We start from the raw sequence: 18,410 nt of genomic DNA on the forward strand, positions 1-18,410 counted from the left end.
TAAATTCTTCTCAATGTTCGTGAGAAAATACACTTAAAATTAAAATAATGTCAAAATCCCTCTCCATATACCTCTTCTTTGAATAGATTTTGTCTGTTTTTGAGTGAGCGAAGTTTGTTTTGCTTATCTTCATGTTGCAGGTATTCTTCGGGAAGCTGGAAGTAAGTGATCAGGTCTTGCAGAGTCTGAGCCATCTCCTCAACAGGCAGGGCAGTGGGTGATAGTGCTCTGTTGTTTCCACTATGGAAAACAAGACTGGCAGCATTCATCATTTTCCCACTGTAATTTACAGCATTATGTAGTAGCCTATTCTCTTTTGATATCTAAATCAACTCTTGTTACACATATGAACATGAGCAACAGATGATCTGAACTGAACATCATTCAAACATCTATTATTTGGGTGTCTAGCACTTAGAGCTTCCTGAAGTGGAATCATGTTTCCCTTTCTGCACTGATATAAACAGAGAGAATGTTTAAAAAAAATGAAAAAAATAGAAGAAACATAATTTAGCAAAAAGAAAACAAGATGAAAGCTGTACCAAAGTCCTTTTCTATGGTAATTGATTTTGTTTAGATAATTTAAATCCCATTAAAGTTATAGGTGTAATGTTCAATAACACCCACTCTGGAAAAAGAGCACAAAAGTAGTAGGTAATCCTAACCATGAATAACATCTTCTGTATCTATTCCGTATAGGAAACAAAGAAGGGCGTGATTTAAAAATATAAAGCTTTTCAAGGAATCTCTGTTGCCAGTAAAATAATGTCTTTTTCTGTTCAAGTATTTTCTCAATCTTGTGTGATAACCCAGTTTTCCACAGCCTGACTGCTATAAATAGTATCATCTAGCAAGCACTGACTGCTGGCAAAGGTGGCTCTTTTTTATACCCTCAGCCTAAGAAATACAAAGGAGTGGTGCAGGTTCTTGAGATACTGAGGTAATGTTTTAAACACAGGCTCATATGGTGGGCAAATAATTAATTACAAACTCCTTTTTCTTTATTTTTTAATCAAATATTGCATCAGGTATTACAAGGGTCAACACTTCATCATCATAATTAAAACTTCTGCAAAGCAGTACAAAAAAATAATTTCTTCAGTACAAAATACATTCTTACAGATTTAATTACACAAAGTTCTAGATACCATTGAATACTCACTAACAGAGTTGGACTAAGATCAGTTAGCATGTTTTCTTCAACCTGGATTATGATTCAGCTTGTTTCTGGCTTCAAGGTATTTGATTTAATAATCTCAGATAATCTCAAATAAATTGTTCTATCTATTTAATGGCATTACTAATCAAAATTGCAAATTTAAATCCATAAAAGTGTATTTCTAATAGCTTCTAAATTCAAACACTTGAAAGCAGGACATAAGGATTCTTTTAGAGAAATACTTATATTTCAGAATACTTTAAAAACGGGGTAACAACTACCTTATAAAGTGGCTGAATAAACTTGTAGTATTGCGAATGATTCGAGCAGCCTGGGATTCCTCACGCTGGCATCTTTGTAATGTGAGACCATCATCCATATGACCTTCTTGGTGTAATATAACCTATTGAAAGTCAGAAATTATCATGATAATTACTTAAAAACATTTTTGCTTTTAAATCTTTTTCAACTCATTCCAATACTGCGCTGAAAAAAGTCATTTATATAAATACAAATGTGTTAAGCACTTTATCTGGACATCTATTCAATAGCTACAAGTTTTTCAGTCTCACATAAGTTATTCAGAGAAGACAATGTAATTTATTTTTATTCTTCCACAATTCCTTAAAAAGATACTCCTAAAAAATACTTCAAAATTTTAACAAAAAATTTCATTCTTTCTATATTCTAGCAAAAAAAAGGAACTTCGTTTTCTTATGCATCATTTATGAAAGGATTCTTGTGTTAAGACTATTGACAAGAAAAATCAAGCTGGAGTGACAAAAATTACAATGCAGCTAAAGGAGCAACAGTGTTTATGAGCAACTTCTGATTCGTTTAACTATTTCTACACAATATTTTGGATTCTTATCAGAACCAGATATGAACATAATATGAATTTCAAGCAATAACAGAGATCCTTTGGTGGGGTTTTAATCTTTCACGTTGAATAAACACATGTCACAGAACGCCAGCATCACTTTTAGGTATCGCAAAAACAGGTCTTGGCCATTTTGAGTCCTTAAAATCCTACAGCAATTTTGTAAGAAGTAAATGTGAGTTATCCTGCTTCTTTGTCTACTGAATTCTCCACCAAAAATGTATCTTTTTACCTCTGAATTAGTAAAAATTTGCAACCCACCTTCCCAGTTAGCAGAATAATTCCGAGGGCATGAACAGTTAACAAAGAAACTAGGAATGTTATACAAATGTTATACAAATGGGAAAGTTATTTACCAGCAGCTTTTGTACGTACTAGTATATAGGTACATCAAAGCACTGGGAAGTGATGTTTTTCTATGCTTGGCAGAAACTACTCTACACATGTGCTCTCTTCCTTCATGCTGAGGAAGAGCTTTTAAAAGAGACAAACATCACCTGCTGTGTTTATCTGGACAGCAGAATCCACGGAAATACGATGGAGAAGATTGGGAAGATATTTTTGAATTATTATTAATAATATTTTCTTAAGGGAGACTAGTTTAAAATTTGGTCATCTTTCCTAGTTTTTCAGATATTTCTTTATATAGAATCACATTGTGGTTGATTTTGCTAGCTTAAATATCACTGTTTCCATAGAGAAGGTCCTGAGGTCTCTAAACTGAGGAGTAAGTGAAGATCTGCTCTTCCCATCACAAAACTAGTAAGAAAACATTTGACAATCAAATAATATTTCCTCAGGCCATTGCGTGTAGCTCCAGATTTTGGAGCTACAGGAATGAAAACATTTGACAGATGGGGTATTAGAGCTGTCATGCCTTGTAAAATGATTGCATTTTCATTACTGTAGAGCAGATAAGGACTCTTCTCCCTAAGTATGCAGTGGATGAGGGAAAAGTCTTTTAGAAGGACCTCATCTTTCCTATTTCTCTGACCAAAAAAAATAAACCAAACCAGAAAATCAACAAACTGCCCAAACCTCAACTAAATCATTCAGAAACATGGCAATGACAGAAAAGTGCTATTTAGAATTCCAGTAAGTACATCACAGGCAGAAGCATCCAGCACTACATCAATTCCTCAGATAAAACACTTCTCTGCTTATAAAAAGGGGCATTTGGCACTGCCTTGCTTGTTGAAATACAGCAAGGCATTGACCAGCACTGTGAGTAATGGCCTCTAGAACATGAATCCAAATCATGTAGCATATGTTTTTCTGTTCCCTGAGCTCTGGCAATTCAGAGCTCTGCAGGAGTTCATTGCTTGCACAAAAGCAAGCTCTCAAACTGAAAAGACAGACATCCATCACTCACTGGATGGTGGAAGGATATTGACTAGAATATTGACGTAAACATTAACATTACCTGGCAAAATCTTGAATCATTGGTTACCACAATCTCAGAGTGAGAAAACATTAAAATTCTGGCAGAAATAATGAAAAAAAATCCTCATAAATGATGCCAGAATTTCCTTTATATTTGTTAGTTTAAAAATTCAGTACATGAAACTACACCAAACCCAAATAACATAAATTTTCACTTGGAATTTTTAGTATTTTATAACAGAACTAATCTCATAGTTGTTTTCTCCTCTCTATATCCTTACAGAAGCTGACAGTGATAACAGTCAGGTTGTGTCAGAAAAGCATCCTTTCCCTCTTGCAAAAACAAGGTATTTCTCAATCCTCCTGGGCTAATGAGTCATGTTACAGAAAGTGCAGGCCAGCTTCTGAAGGAATACAGTGACTGAAAGTGAAAATTGCCTAACGCAATGGTGGGAGAGGATGAATATAAAGCAATTACTTCAGTTCTAATGCAGAAAAACTAATTTTATATGAAAATTAAAGGGATATATACATCTAAAGTTGCTTATAAGATTATAGCCTAAAATCCAATATTGCAGGGTATGAAAAACTGTTTCTCGCCTCCACATGAATATCAATTGCTTGAAGCTAGAGGGTTTGGATTTTCTTCTGTTTGAAGGCACTTAACAAGACAGAATTCTCCAGGTGAGAGGGCAACAAAAGATTTGAAGTCTTTGAACATGAATGAAACAGTTTCAAAGGAGAATAAAACTGACAGGCAATTATGGAGGTTCTTTTAGTCCCTTGCTGCTGAGCAGAAAACTGGAGAAACAAAATACTAAACGCCACGGGAAGCTATTGTAAAATTCTTTCTTGAATACAGAGGAAGAATCTACACATTACCTTTTCAAGAAGTAAAATTGGACTCTCTGAGGAAACAGAATGACATAGCCAGTTCTGGCATAGGAAAGGAAGAGGCCATCATTGTGTGGTTTAATTTTTTATCAAGAAAATACTGAATCACTGGCATTTAAAGAATTTCTCTGATCAGGTTGCTGAGAAGTGAAGGCGTTGGGCACTCACTGCCCATTGATGATGACCATGTGTGCTGCATATGAATAAATGTGATTATGCCAAGGGAGTGTGATGACAACCTTCTTGTTTTATACTATGGTGCTTGTGTATGGGTATTCTCTTATGAATGTACATGTGTACAAGTAACTAAAGAAGAATTCCAACTTCTTTTCAGTATTGAACTTTTTTATTTTTTCTTTTTTCATGTTCTAATGATGGGTTCAAGTTGTAAAAACCTACAAATAGAGAATCAAGGAATCCTTTGGTAATGATGCAGTTATGTGAAGCTAGTACTAAACCCCTTGACACTGAATGAAATATGAGCATAAAATTTGAAGAAATAACAGGTCATTTGCCTGTAATTAAGAATATAATTGTACCTTAAAATCAAAAGACTGAGAGAAAGACCTTGATGTCACATCACTGTCCTGGGTTGCAGTGTATTCTATTACCATCCCCATCAGCTGTTGAAATCAGGTGGGGCAGTGTTTCCTTGCCTCCTCCCCCCAGACTATCTCTCTGTTAATGGCCCATCATTGTCCTGCTGCACGACTCAGAGATAACTCCCTCCGGACTATCTTCTGTTAATGAGCCTAATCAACACTTGGCCTCATGACTCATTACCCCATTGTGAGATGCTCCACCCAGAGGGAGGAACCAAGCATCCCATCGTGGATATAATCTGAGGCTGAACACCAGAGACACTGGCTTCCCACTGGATTTCCAGAGGACAGGAGCTACACAGCCACCATTGGACTTCCTGAGGAAGAGCAGACTGTTTTACTACAGGATCACTGCTTCAGAGGACTGCAGCCACCATTCTACCAGACTGCTACCACCACCCTGCCTAACAGGGTGTCAGGTTGTACCTTGACTCTGTCAGTTTGACAGTGTTTTCTTTTACCTTTTTTTTTTTCCCCTTTTCTTTAATTTCCATTAAATTGTTATTCTGACTTGGTACCTCCCACTGGTTTGTTTTCAAACTAGTACAATCACAAATACATCTAACATTTTGGGAGGAAATAATTCTCTAATGTCCCTTAAGAAACTTGATTATTTTCTAAGGCCTTTTCTGAAGTGACAAATTTAATTGCCATTTCACATAACATACTTAATTTAAAAAATCTAAAACACCATTGATTGTAAGATGACTTATTAGTTTTCACCAGTTACAACAGTTAAAATTAGATTTTAAATAATTATGCAAATCAGCAATTTCCTTTTTTTACTGGTGCAAAAAAATAAAAATTGAGCATAATAATAATAATTTCTTCTGAGAAAAAAATGTCATTTCTTAATAACGAGGGTTTTTTTCAATTATATATTTACATTAATATCCGTCACTGTTTTCATTTTCAGAGTGAAATATTCACATGTTCAGTAGAAGAGCACAAACAATTAAACCCACAAAGACTGATTTCACAAGTTTAAAAAAAAAAAAAAAAAAAAATCAAACATTACCTCCCTTTTCAAGGGACCTAAACGTGCTGATTTAGCATCCTGTGCTTTGTAAGTCAACCATAAGGCAGTGGCCACATGTTGGACAAAACAGATTGAATCTCCGTACTTTATTTCTGGGATTCCCATTCCATCAATGTCACGTTTGAGACTAGATTCCTGCTTTTCTTTCAGCTCCTAAGGAGATAAAATAAAGTTGGTATTTAATCTCTGTATTGGAATAGGGTAAAGCATTGAATTCTACACTGATATATATTCCAATACTGAACAATATTTATGCTACTTATGCTGTTAAGATGCAGCTAGATTTCAATTCACATAATTTCTGCTTCTATCCAATTACTCTTTCAGACTGTGATTAAAAATAATTTCAAATCTGAAGCATCATTTTCCCTGAAGCAAGAAAAGTCACGTAAAATCCATTACAGTGGATTCATACAAAAAAAACCTTTAGATTTTTATCATAACCTATTCAATAATGGAGTTACTGATGTAAGTAAAGTCTATGTAGCCAACATTTTTGAATTTTAGCCTAGACAATAAAAATAAAAATTTTGTAATGTAGTTAAAATATTTTTATGCCAAATATTTTTTGTTTATAATTTGTATATACAGATACACACTTTGCTTAAAATAATGCCTCTGTATTGAACAACGAGCAAAAAAAATATTCATTATTTTAAAAGTACAATTTGTCTTTTATATTTACTTTTGCATTTCTCAATTTTTTACATATATTTATATCAGTAAATAAATAAATGATGTTTTTCTATATCCACTTTGTGAGAAGACTTGGATTCTTTCAAACCTCTTTTATAGACATTGCTCAATGCTTGGCTGGAACACCCATTTTTTAAGCCAAATTTATTTTTTAATGCCATTATTTTTCATTTAAAACTGAGGGCTTTTAAGACTTCAGCACTTTATTTTAAAGTATTTGTCCTTTAAAACATTAATTCAGGAATAAGAACAGAATTATGCTGCAAACTTTGTAATGGCAAGTTATGGATACACGTGACTCAACAACAAAAAAAGTAAATAGAGTAATTAAATAACATCATTTTTCTATGATTGCAATGGCTGATGGATTTAAGTGTAGATAGTTGTTAATTTTTTGCTAAGTAAATAAAATATGTTAGAAATTAATATGCAGTCTAAATTTCTATATGTGTAACAAGGTTTTTTTATTTCATTTCAGATTACATAGTGTTCAACATCTGTGGAGTAAACAGGAGTTTTATTTTATCCATGCTAATCTGCTTTCATTTATATGTAATTTAACTGTCAAATTTGAACAATAATTTCAGTTGAAACAGGTAGCATTATAATGCCAAGATGAAGTTGAATGAAATTACAAGATATTCCTTGGAGATACCATTGCAATTTCAAGGCTATGGGGAAAACATGTCACATCATATTTGTGTGGACTGAGCTATCACGTACAGAAAAAGATTAACTATTTCAATACACTTTTGCAGTGGGGAGATTAAGTGAAAAATACAATAAAATAGAACAAATTCACTGACTTTCAGCAATTTATTATTTGTCTTTACGAAGTATCCTGAAGATTAAAACTTTTTTTCTCAAATATTGTGTCCACATCTATAATCAAGTATCAATGAAAATTTCAGAGAGAAATCATAATGTGGTAAGAAACAATCCTAATTAAATTTTTTTTTTTTAAAACATGGAGTGATACTGATGCCTGTTGACAACACTAGACATAGTGAAAAACCCCAATTTTTTAAAATTTCAGAAATAAATCTTTAGAATTATTTCAGGGTCCTGAAAGCTGTTTTCACTTTGAGAAATACAGCATAACTTCCTCTTCATCATGTTTTGCTCTTTGCACTCTGTCCAGCTTCTCTAGGATTTCAGCCAAGAAATTTGATCGCAGTGTGCAAAGACACGGTGTATTTTATAACAGCTGAAAAGTCTAGGCAGATAAAGATTACTGGGGGAGAAGGGGAATAAAAAACTTCTCTTATTTAGATATTTGTACATATCTTAACAGTGAAGTATCCAAACACTTCTGGTTTTAAAACCCTCTCTTCACAACCGAGTCTCAGTTTAACTCCCTGAGGCTCTGAATTAATCAAATCAGAGAAAGAAAATCACATCATGGGCCTGGAAGGTGGCAAGGGAAAAATAATAACAACAACAACAAAAAAAAAATACCCCAAACCAAACAAACAAAAAAGATGGAATGAAAAAAAGAATTTGAGGGCAAAGCTGTCAAATATGATATTTTCAAAAGATGTTTAATATACGAGAGGAAGCACAAGAATTAGAAAGTGAGAAAGAATCATAGATTTCTACCTGTCAAAAGGAATATAAGGAATAGTAAAGTGAACAGGACAAATAAACTCAACTTTCTTTACAAAGACTTTACAATAGTAAAAACACAGTAGGGGATACATTTTTGCCAGCTTAAGTGCTTGTTAAGACAGTGCTAAGAATGGCAAAACAACCTGTCTGCTGAACTCTTACTAAATCTAACTTGCATGAGCCAATTAAAATTTTATCTTTTAGTACTGCACACTGTTATTGCTTTAAAAGTATTGCCATAGATACTCTAATTCAGCAAAAGAAAAAGAGAAAAGGTCCACAGATTTAAGAGCTATCTTGCTACTGGTCTTATTGTACTCTGCATATTTTGCTTTATATATTTGTACATCCCAGTAGACAAGGGAAAAGAAAGTTACTTTCATTTCACCTTCTATTTTCTGTTCTCATAGAAAATAAGTAGAAAAAATAGCTTAATACTGTATTTGAAATGCAGTGCTTACTGGGAAATTATGAAATACTAACTTAAAAATAAGTATTTGAACTTTCAGAGACAAATGTAGATAAAGGCTCTGCAATACCTATGATCTTATTCCAAAACCAAATTAAACTTTATGATTACTACCATACTATTACGACATCCTAATGCCATTTTGAGTCCCTCAGACAGCTACATGCTGGCAGTAATATTAAAATGATATCAAATCCTTCTGCATGAGTCATCTGTGACTTTTGAATGTATCAGAATGTTACTTACCAAGACTATACCAATAACATCTTCATTGTCACTTGTACATACCACCACAAAAATTAAACATGAAATCTCAAATATTAATTCTGGCCTACACAAATTAATATAAACAATTATTTTTAAATATGCTCCTGTTTCCACTGTGTTTAGTCTCAAGGAAATTTGTAAGCAGACCCAAGATTCTACTCAGCAGTGTATACTGAGCCAAGTACTGTGCTGGAATGAGAACATCCCATTTCAAAACAGGATTCCATCTGGTGTAGAGGAACTGCTGTCTCTGTTGTCACAAGGCATTACAGAACTGTTGACATTTTAAAACTTGGTCAAAAGTAAGCTCTATATTAAAACCAACAAAAGATGTAATTTGGAGTGGGAAGTGGTCCATCAATTTCTGATGCTTGTAAAATTAGTTTGCAGCAATTAGCAGTAAGCAGGCATGTATTGCATATGTTATTTTCATTGAAATCAGCACCATAGTGTTCTTTAGCATATAGCTTAACTTTTTTTAAAGTTTCCTTCTGTTCTTATTTTTGTAAGAACGTTAAAGAAAACTCTGATTTGAATTTTATAATTTTAAATTAGTTTCAATTTCCAGTGTTATCCATCAAAAGAGAAAAAAGAGTGAAAGTAAATACACTTTGAATGCAACCACAGGTATTGAAAAGCAAGAAAAACATTGCTAAAGTGGAATATAACAATATTGAGGAAGAAGGTGCATTTTCAACAAGAAGGTCTGTGTAACAACTGCTGGAAAAGTAAGACTTTATTTAAGTCATGTGTTACAGGCTACTGGGAAGCCTTGGGGATTTGCATATTCACATAGCTCTTCTTTCTGGCAAAGATAATATGTTTTTTCTATAAAACCCTTTTGCTGGCTTCCAAGCCAGAAAGAACACCGCAATGGAGAAAAGTTTAATTTCCTTTTGGATACTCTGCAGCAATGCTTATTGTAAGCAACCTGGTCTGAACTGGTGTTGACCCTACCTGGAGCAAAAGGCTGGACTAGATGGCTTCCCAGAGTCCTTTTCAATCAGAATTATTCTATTAGTCCAAGGGGTGGGAGTGCTATAAACAGACAGGTATCCAGCACCCTATTTTGAGAATCTGTACACAGCTGGACATGAAGACATTAGACAGATATCTTGAAATTTCCCTGAATTCATGCCTTGCAAAGGTACATGCAATTGAAAAGGTTTCTTCATCAGGAAAATGAACCAATAAAAGGTTTGCAAATACATATATGCAGAAATTTGGATAAAACCACCTGTGTATATCTAGTCTAACTATTAACTTCTACAGTCCTTTTTTCTCTCAATTTGTGTGAAAACAGCACTTGGCTTTAAGAGCCTTTTTCTTCTTACAGTCCAGGTCAATCTTTAGGGCTTATTCTCTTCCCAAACATTGCCTTTCTTTCTTCAGGAAGAGTTATCATTGATTGTACCCCTCATCTTTGGAAACACTAATGTCTCTGCCTATGGGACAGTGCAGCTCTTACCTGTCCAGCAAATAAATAACAATTCTTTTCCTTGGCACCAAATTCATAACCTATCATGAGGTAAAAATATTCTTTTCTATCTAGGACAGCACTAATGGGACAGGATGATGAGACACTGAGCTTGAATTTAATATAAAAATGTACATTAACAACCATATTATGTATTAACACAGTAGGCATGAATGACTTCTGCATAATTAATTACTACGGTACTTCAGCTTAGTCATTTTGTGCACTGCAATAAATTTCACTAGTGTGCCTTTGAGGCACACCTCAACAAAAAGAGTAAGAAAATTGGGCATGTTTACTCAATGTACAGAAATTATTTTATGAATGTGCATACATAAACACTAAATTTAAATACTCAAAATTCATACATATATATGCATGGGTTAAAATCTTGAAAAACAGCAGGACAGCTGGTGTCCAATTAGGCAGTTGTTGTAGTCGCTAGGTACGCAGGATAGGAAAAGCAGTGGGTGAACAGATCACTGGAGGGGTTTTCAGCCACAGATCGCCACAGGCAGTGAGTACATCAAAGGAATTTTAACTCAATGTTTAACCAGTAACTGTGGCACTCCTGGGATACTCATCATTCTTTCCAGGGTGCCATGATTTGCCAATAATGGAAAAAAATTACAGCTGTAATAAATGCCCCGGCACAACAATTTTTTTTTTTTTTTAACATTTTCAATTATTTTGATAGGCTAAAATAAAAATTCTTGAAATTTCAAATGCATTCACACTAATATTATTTTAAACATGCTAAAAAGAAGTATTTGGTTTATTATACTAAAAAAAGTTTAGCATTTGTCAAGACTCTTAGATTTCATCTAGTGTATAATTAATTTTAACGATTCTTTTTCACTTTCAGATTTCTTTTTTCTTAATGATCATATAGCACTCAGAATTTTGTGGAAAATTTAGCTTTTTGTAGTTAATAAAAATTCTATTGTAACAGCTATGGCAATTATTTATAAGTGAAATAATGAAAGAACATAAAAACTTTTAGTCATCTTTGATTATAAAACCTTTCACTTTCTGGAAAAAAAAGTGATTAATTTTGTGTACCTCCATAATCATTCTTCATTGTCTCTCTCTTGTAATGTTTTTCCCAGCTGGAACAATGCAAAAGCTAATAACATGCAATTAGCAGCTCACTAAAGAGCACAATTTGAAAACATATGGTTTAGAAATCACTGACTACATTTGCCTTACATTTAGGAAAAATTTGATTAAGTTCAGTTCTTATCAGCACACTGCATAAAGAATAGCAACTGAACTGAATGCAATTTAATTCAATTATGACAGATAGAGCTGGAATGTGTAACACTCTAATGAGATTCTGTCCAACTAAAATAAGTGTATAATTATTAAACTATTCATGTTAAACCACTGTATCTTGCACTGTATTTAGTTTCAATCTTGCTTTTTGAAACTGGTAGCAGTTTAGTTTATTCTAAAGTTTATTAATCAGCCTTATTTTTCCTCCATGAGACCTTTGTTATTCTTGACTCAGGTTGTTTACATTTGTATTTAAACGCACAATCCCTGGCATTTGCTTCAATTTAGAAATTACAAGTATACAGTTGTTGAAATAATTCAGACTTGGTATTTGAGTGCTCCACATTCAGAAAAAATTTGCATTGTTTTTATTTACCTTTGATGCTCTAAAACAAAAGGCAGTAGATGTTGTGTCCGACTTTTCTCTGTCTAATATTACTACTCCTTCATCTTCATTCAGAGCCAAGTACTTTCCTGTCGTAATATGTCGAAGACGGAAAGGCTGCCCCCATCTGATGTTACTTCCACTCCAGCTAAACATAAAAGACATCCAAAAATAGTTTCAGTAAGTAAAACTAGTATTTCTACTTTGGGTTTTAAAGGATGTTCAGAAGATAGAATGTGCTATATTCCTTTTTGGTTCTGATTTCAATACTTGCATAAAACAGATGCAAAACTGTTAATTCATTTGCAAAGGGAATCCTGGTAAGGAGTATGGCTTCCATCTTGTTTCTACACCCTCTTTCCATCTTATCAGGGTGTTACATATGGTGTCCATAAAAAAATCCTACATGTGTAAATTAACTACTGTATTTTAGTTGACTGACTAAATAAACAAATTAAACCTAAGTGGGGACTCAACATTCCACAGACTTATCCTACATCTGTCTTAGTTATGAGGGTATTTCCCTTACAATCACAAACACACCAAGGGTAAAGCAAACATAGGGTCCAGAAGGCCATCAAAGGCCATACATGCTCTTATGATATGCATTGAAATGTCACTTGCAGGGAAATAACAGGCAGATAATCACATAGGAAGGAGATAATCTTAAAAAAAACCCAAAAAAACAAGAAACACAGAAGGGATATTACTGCTTTTATTTCCACTCACGCTTATAAAACTCCAAGTAAAACTAGGAATGCATTTTACTTTTGGAAAGAAGCAGTGCTTTAGTAGACGTATCTCATAGGCAATGCTGCTTTTGATATGGGAGACAGAAAAAAATCTATTCTATCACAGTACATTGCTTTTTGTCATCGACAGAGAGCCTACTAACACATACCATAATGCGTGGCAAATACGTATTCTGCCTTAAGAGTCTGTAACAATCAAATTTCTATTAATATAACAAAAGCTGCTAACAAAAGAAAAAAATTAAAAATACTGGTACCTTATTCGGAGAGGTTCTACTCTCCACAGCGACCTTGCTCGAATGCCAGCTCCTCCAGTTTCATAAAACACTTTCCTACAGAAAAGATTAAGACGACCATCCTCTTGTGTTTATTTGTGCTTACACAGTATTTATAACTTACTTTTCTGTAGACCGTACATGATTCACTACTTTTCTCCCAGTAAACAAATGTCATTGAATGGACAGAAGATTCCTACTCATCAGTGAGTCTATGATAAACAATCCCATTGTCCCAGGTAAATTAGATTATTTCCATTAAGGTAGTCTCTCTCAGGAGCTGATAAAAAGCTTAGCCTTGAAAGTGGCTGGGGGGGGTTTTCTGTTCTTTTAACCGCCACACAATCATTCCCCCTGCCATAAATATATGTAATTCCTACAGTTCCCAAGATATTAATCTACATTACTAATGGTTTTAAGTACATACCATTATTTAAAATAAAGGTAAACATTTTCAGATGAAAACAACATGAACACAACATCAGAGACTTCATTCCTAAAATTACTTCTATGATTCTTATTAAAAGGCAAAAATGGTGGTGATAAAAAAAATTCTGAATTGTAATCCTCACAAAACAGATAATACATTCAGAGAAATAAAAAACAGGAAGTGAAAAGATTAAGGCTTTACTATAATTTAGTTTTCTTGAACTATTGGCTGAGGGTTAGTAATGTGTTCTAGTGCAGAAACTAATATTCTACTCAATAATCAAATAAAAACAATCTATGGTGGATTAGCCCTGTTCACAGGAAGTTTTTAATGTTTTAATAATCATTCATGTCTTGTCATCTAATCACCAGAATTTGTATAAACTTTCTCATTTATAATGAGTATAGGAAATACAATGGATAAAAGGAAAGGTCTGAATGCCTACCAAAAGATGAAAAACTTTTTTACATGTTACTCCTCTGAGAAGGACTAATTCATGCTAGCATGAACAGAAGCTGGACCTTCTATTGTACTTAAGTGTCTGAAAAAATGTGCAGCAAAGGAATATAAAATCTGCCTTCCTGCTCTGGCAAACTTGACTGAATACTGCAAATGCATGCATAAAGATGTCACAATCTAGCTGTTATATAGCTGAACTAAAGTAGCATTTTGAAATGCAGAATTTTAACTGGTTTTCAAATTGTCAAATTCTTTTCCTATTTTCAACAGTTAGCAGGCAAAAAATTAAAAAGCTGTTTAGTATTGTTCTTATGCAACTATGAGACCTGAAAATTAACTTGTAAAATGAAAGTTGTGGTTTTCATATCTGAGCAAGTATTTCTAAACCTTTTCTTCTACTGAGAACACTTAAGAGTCTTTCTTGAGCAACACCAATACAATCCTGGAAGAATCATGAAATATACTGAGGCATGGCAGCACCCAGCTGCTTTATAAGATGTTGGACTTATATTTACACCTCTACTTTAGGAGTCACATTTAATGGCACACATGGGATATCAAATATTTTGAAATGTTAGTCCACCAGAAGAGTAAGAATACATATTCCTCATAGTAAAGGTAGTATTATTCTCTACACATCTTATCTTGCATGAAAATATTTTGGTACTCTAGAATAAAAATAAGCCAAAAAAAACGTAGCTGTCAATTCATCTTCATTTCCAGACTCCATGAATTTGATCTTTCAAGGTCACTTCCAACCTGAGTTGTTACATAATTCTATGAATATACTGAATGCAAAATAACTATCTGGAGTTCTTCATTTTCATTCTATGTCTTTGGTCCCACTGACCTTACTGATTTTACTTTTGGCAGACTCTAAATCCTAGCTAAGCTCAAACCTAAGTATTCATTCCCACTCTCTCTGACCTCCTTAATTTCTCCTTGGCCCAACACAGCCATTCTATCTCTAAAGGACTATCGTAGGTATATTTCAGTATCATAAATACAGTTCAGTTCAACTGATATAGTCATAGATATAGTCTCTGTTCACCTCTTATAATTCTAATTCCAATACATCTTAAAATTTAAAATATTTTTCCAGCTTTTTGTACATACAACACCAGACTAGCATTAGTGACCTGCTCCTTCAGTAACAAAGCTGCACATAAAAAAGAATTGCTGCTTTTTCACAACAGCATCCACATAACTTTTTTTTCATCTACTTGATTCCATCTATCCATCTCTTTTTTCTCTTGCCAAGCTAGCCTTTTTGATGCTCAATATCTCCACCCCAAGTATTTCCATTTGGCCTATTACAAAAGACCTTCGAATTCTTGTCAGAGAATGGACTCTGTGTGAATTGTTAAAGAGCATCGTCTGCAGAAATGTTCAAAAATAAGATTTCTCTTCATCATTCCTGATGAAATGCATAGAACTGATTAAATAAAGAGAAATAAACACAACGGAAATAAACACAAACATTTTCTACATCTCTTTCTCCTGTTCTTATTACTAATTTGGGTTTTTTTGTATTTTCATTTTGTTTGACAATGTAAATGTGACTCCTACAACTATGACACCAGACAAACTTGGCCTTATGTCTGTTATTCAGTTCATAAATCCAAAAGACAGGATAACTTCAAATCATCTCTCACTATTACACATTTGAAAATGTTCAATATAGCATTCACTTTTTTTCCAATTTTAGGATTATAAATATATATATTTCATTCAGATGAATATACATTTTAATTTTACCCTTTTATTTACTTAACATAAAAAAACATGGAAACAAATCTTAAGGCAGTAACAGTAAACATCAACCCTGTATAAAAAATAACATCATACTGGTGAATAGGACTCTACAATTAGTTTTGCTATTAGCTATATCTGACTTCTAAATAAGTAACGAAAGTAGCAAAAACCAGCATTTCTGAACACACTGAAACAGCTCAGCATCTATTTTAACCTTGCAAAAACAGGTCCTTTACAAAATAAGCCTGAATACAACATTTGTTCAACACAAAGTATCTAGATCCTTATACTATTGCCAGTATTTTTATACTAGGTGTGTACCTTCTCATACACAGTCAAAACTTTTTTTCTTTACACATATGAAGAAAACAGCAATAAAAAAATCACCAAGTGAATTTTTCTGGGTTTTGGGTTCTTTTTAAGATTTGGAGACATTTTTACTCCACAGAAACATAAACATGGAAAATTTAGAGCTGACAAGTTTACTGACATAATTGAATGTTACTTGTGGTATCAAATTACCTAAAGAACAACTTATTTGCCACAATGGATATAAAGGACTTAATTTTTAAATATGATTTTTAAAGCTAGCAGCTTTAAAATAGCAAAATTATTAGCTTTGCTTCTGATTAACAAAAAAATCAAAAAATACAGAAAAATTCTAATAATAAATCAATATAATAGATTAAAACTGTAGATATAGGTTTAATACAAAAGTGGTTTAGTCTAATATGACATGATTTTCCTAATATATTACTCAAATTTGAGAAAGCTAAAAACCTGCAAAAAAAAGTGCAAAATATATAAAATATGAAAGTCATTGTTAGAGGCCAAACTTACAGAGATTTTTTAGGGATTTTTTTTTTTTTTTCTTCACATTACCATCCTCCTGCTAACACTTTCTTACCTCTACTTACAGCAGTATGCACTAGGGACAAGCAGCATAACAGGATAAAATCTCAGTGAAATCAACTACTTGAAATTCAACTATGAAAGAACTCATGACTGATTTTCTGCTTAGTTGTCTCAATTTCTTGTACAATGTCACTGCCTAATTAAAAACTGCTGTAAAGAGTGTTTATTCTACCTAACCTCAAATTCAATTGCAATCTGTTTCATTTTTGAAAGAAGGAAATATACAAAAATGCACCATCACTTACTTGTGCTGTGAATCATTCTGATCTGTAGATGGAATTGTCAAGCACTCATCATGGCCATGGAAAAAACGTACTACATGCCCACCAAGAAGATATCCTGAAGAAGAAGTTCATTTACTCGTTAGCTAAAACACTGACTATGAAAATAACACCCTCATAAAAGTTTAAAAAATTAAAAATACCTAGATAAGATATGTTTTCCAAATTTTCACTCATAACTGAAACTAAACAAGAACAAATTTAATGTGACAACATACTACTTTATAATATCTTTTTTACTTAAAATTATTTCTTCTGAAAATAAAAAAAAAAAGAAAAAACAAAACAAAAAAGGCAAACTTTTAACATTTAAAACTCAAATTAGGATTCTGAGACAGAAAAGCAGATTAAAAACTTCTTTAAAACAACAAAAACAATTATTGTTTTGAAAATTGAGTGCTTTAGGTAAAAGCCAAATCAAATAGGTAATACCATAGTTTCCTCCCCCTTAATACAGTTTAATTGATCTCAAAATAAAATAGTTTCATGAGTTCATCAGTTTGTTCTGACATTTATAATTTGTGTCAAAATCAAAAGTGCACAGCAGCAGCAGGAGACTGAGGGCAGAAGAGCACTTTGCAGCTCTGAAGATTAAGTTTAATGGAAGTTAGCTTTCCAACCCATTTAACACAGAGTACAGGTCAAAACCAGGCACTCTGCCTCACATTAAAAAGAAAAGACAAAGATGGTGTAGGAGAAGAATGATTCATCACACCCTAGTCCAAACTGTTCTGACCTTGTAAGTGAAATTATTGCCTTTTAAAAGAACACACATTAAGGAGGAAGTATAGAAGGAAACTGTCATATTATCCAGCTGATTCAATATAAATTTGTAATTTAGGAAAATTGTAACTGACAATAATCCTGCTGCCAACTAATGTAAAAGTCAAAGCAAAGACATAATGTGGAAAAAATATACTTTTCTGTTATTTATGTTTTCTCAGGAGTTTTACAAATACTGCAAAAAGGGCATTGTCTAATTCCCAATCCAGTTTTAGACTCAGGAAATCCCACTCTCTCTCTCTCTGTTCATTCCACTTGAGCTAGACTGCTATATTTTGACATATGATCACCTCTCACATAAACCATTCTGAGAACCTATATAAAATTGAACCAAAGCCTAAATAGTTGAGAAAAAAAATGATTGACACACAGAAAACCTACTTCTCTGCTTACCCAACACCTAATTTTTTTTGATTACAGTATTTTGAATTATGCAACCCATTCTGGGCTACACAGTATAAGGGCTCCAAGTACAGCAGAAGGCCACTGAGATGATTAAGAAATCAGTATATGTGACACATGAGGAAAGGCTGAGACAACTGGGACTGTTGTCGGAGAGGAGAGGAGAGGGGAGTGGAGAGGAGAGGAGAGGAGAGGAGAGGAGAGAGGGTACGGGGGGGGGGTAT

At 33.4% G+C, this 18,410-nt stretch overlaps 1 protein-coding gene across 18 annotated transcripts in view; it reads right to left on the reverse strand.

Moving 5' to 3' along the window:
• Positions 1 to 18,410, reverse strand: part of RYR3 (ryanodine receptor 3) — a 204,435-nt gene that overhangs the window by 124,149 nt on the left and 61,876 nt on the right. For 11 of the 18 annotated variants that reach the window (XM_017741933.1, XM_017741934.1, XM_017741935.1 and 8 more), the window contains exons 9-14: positions 16,966 to 17,059; positions 13,144 to 13,218; positions 12,126 to 12,282; positions 5,937 to 6,110; positions 1,441 to 1,562; positions 72 to 279 (exon numbers count right to left, since the gene is read on the reverse strand). In XM_017741933.1, the coding sequence (XP_017597422.1) occupies positions 72 to 279; positions 1,441 to 1,562; positions 5,937 to 6,110; positions 12,126 to 12,282; positions 13,144 to 13,218; positions 16,966 to 17,059 (830 nt within the window). The remainder of the gene's footprint in view (positions 1 to 71; positions 280 to 1,440; positions 1,563 to 5,936; positions 6,111 to 12,125; positions 12,283 to 13,143; positions 13,219 to 16,965; positions 17,060 to 18,410) is intronic. The other 7 variants (XM_017741942.1, XM_017741945.1, XM_017741940.1 and 4 more) reach the window with 2 other exon arrangements.

The sequence above is a fragment of the Corvus brachyrhynchos genome, unplaced genomic scaffold, assembly GCF_000691975.1.
Source record: "Corvus brachyrhynchos isolate BGI_N302 unplaced genomic scaffold, ASM69197v1 scaffold115, whole genome shotgun sequence".
NCBI classification, from domain to species: domain Eukaryota; kingdom Metazoa; phylum Chordata; class Aves; order Passeriformes; family Corvidae; genus Corvus; species Corvus brachyrhynchos.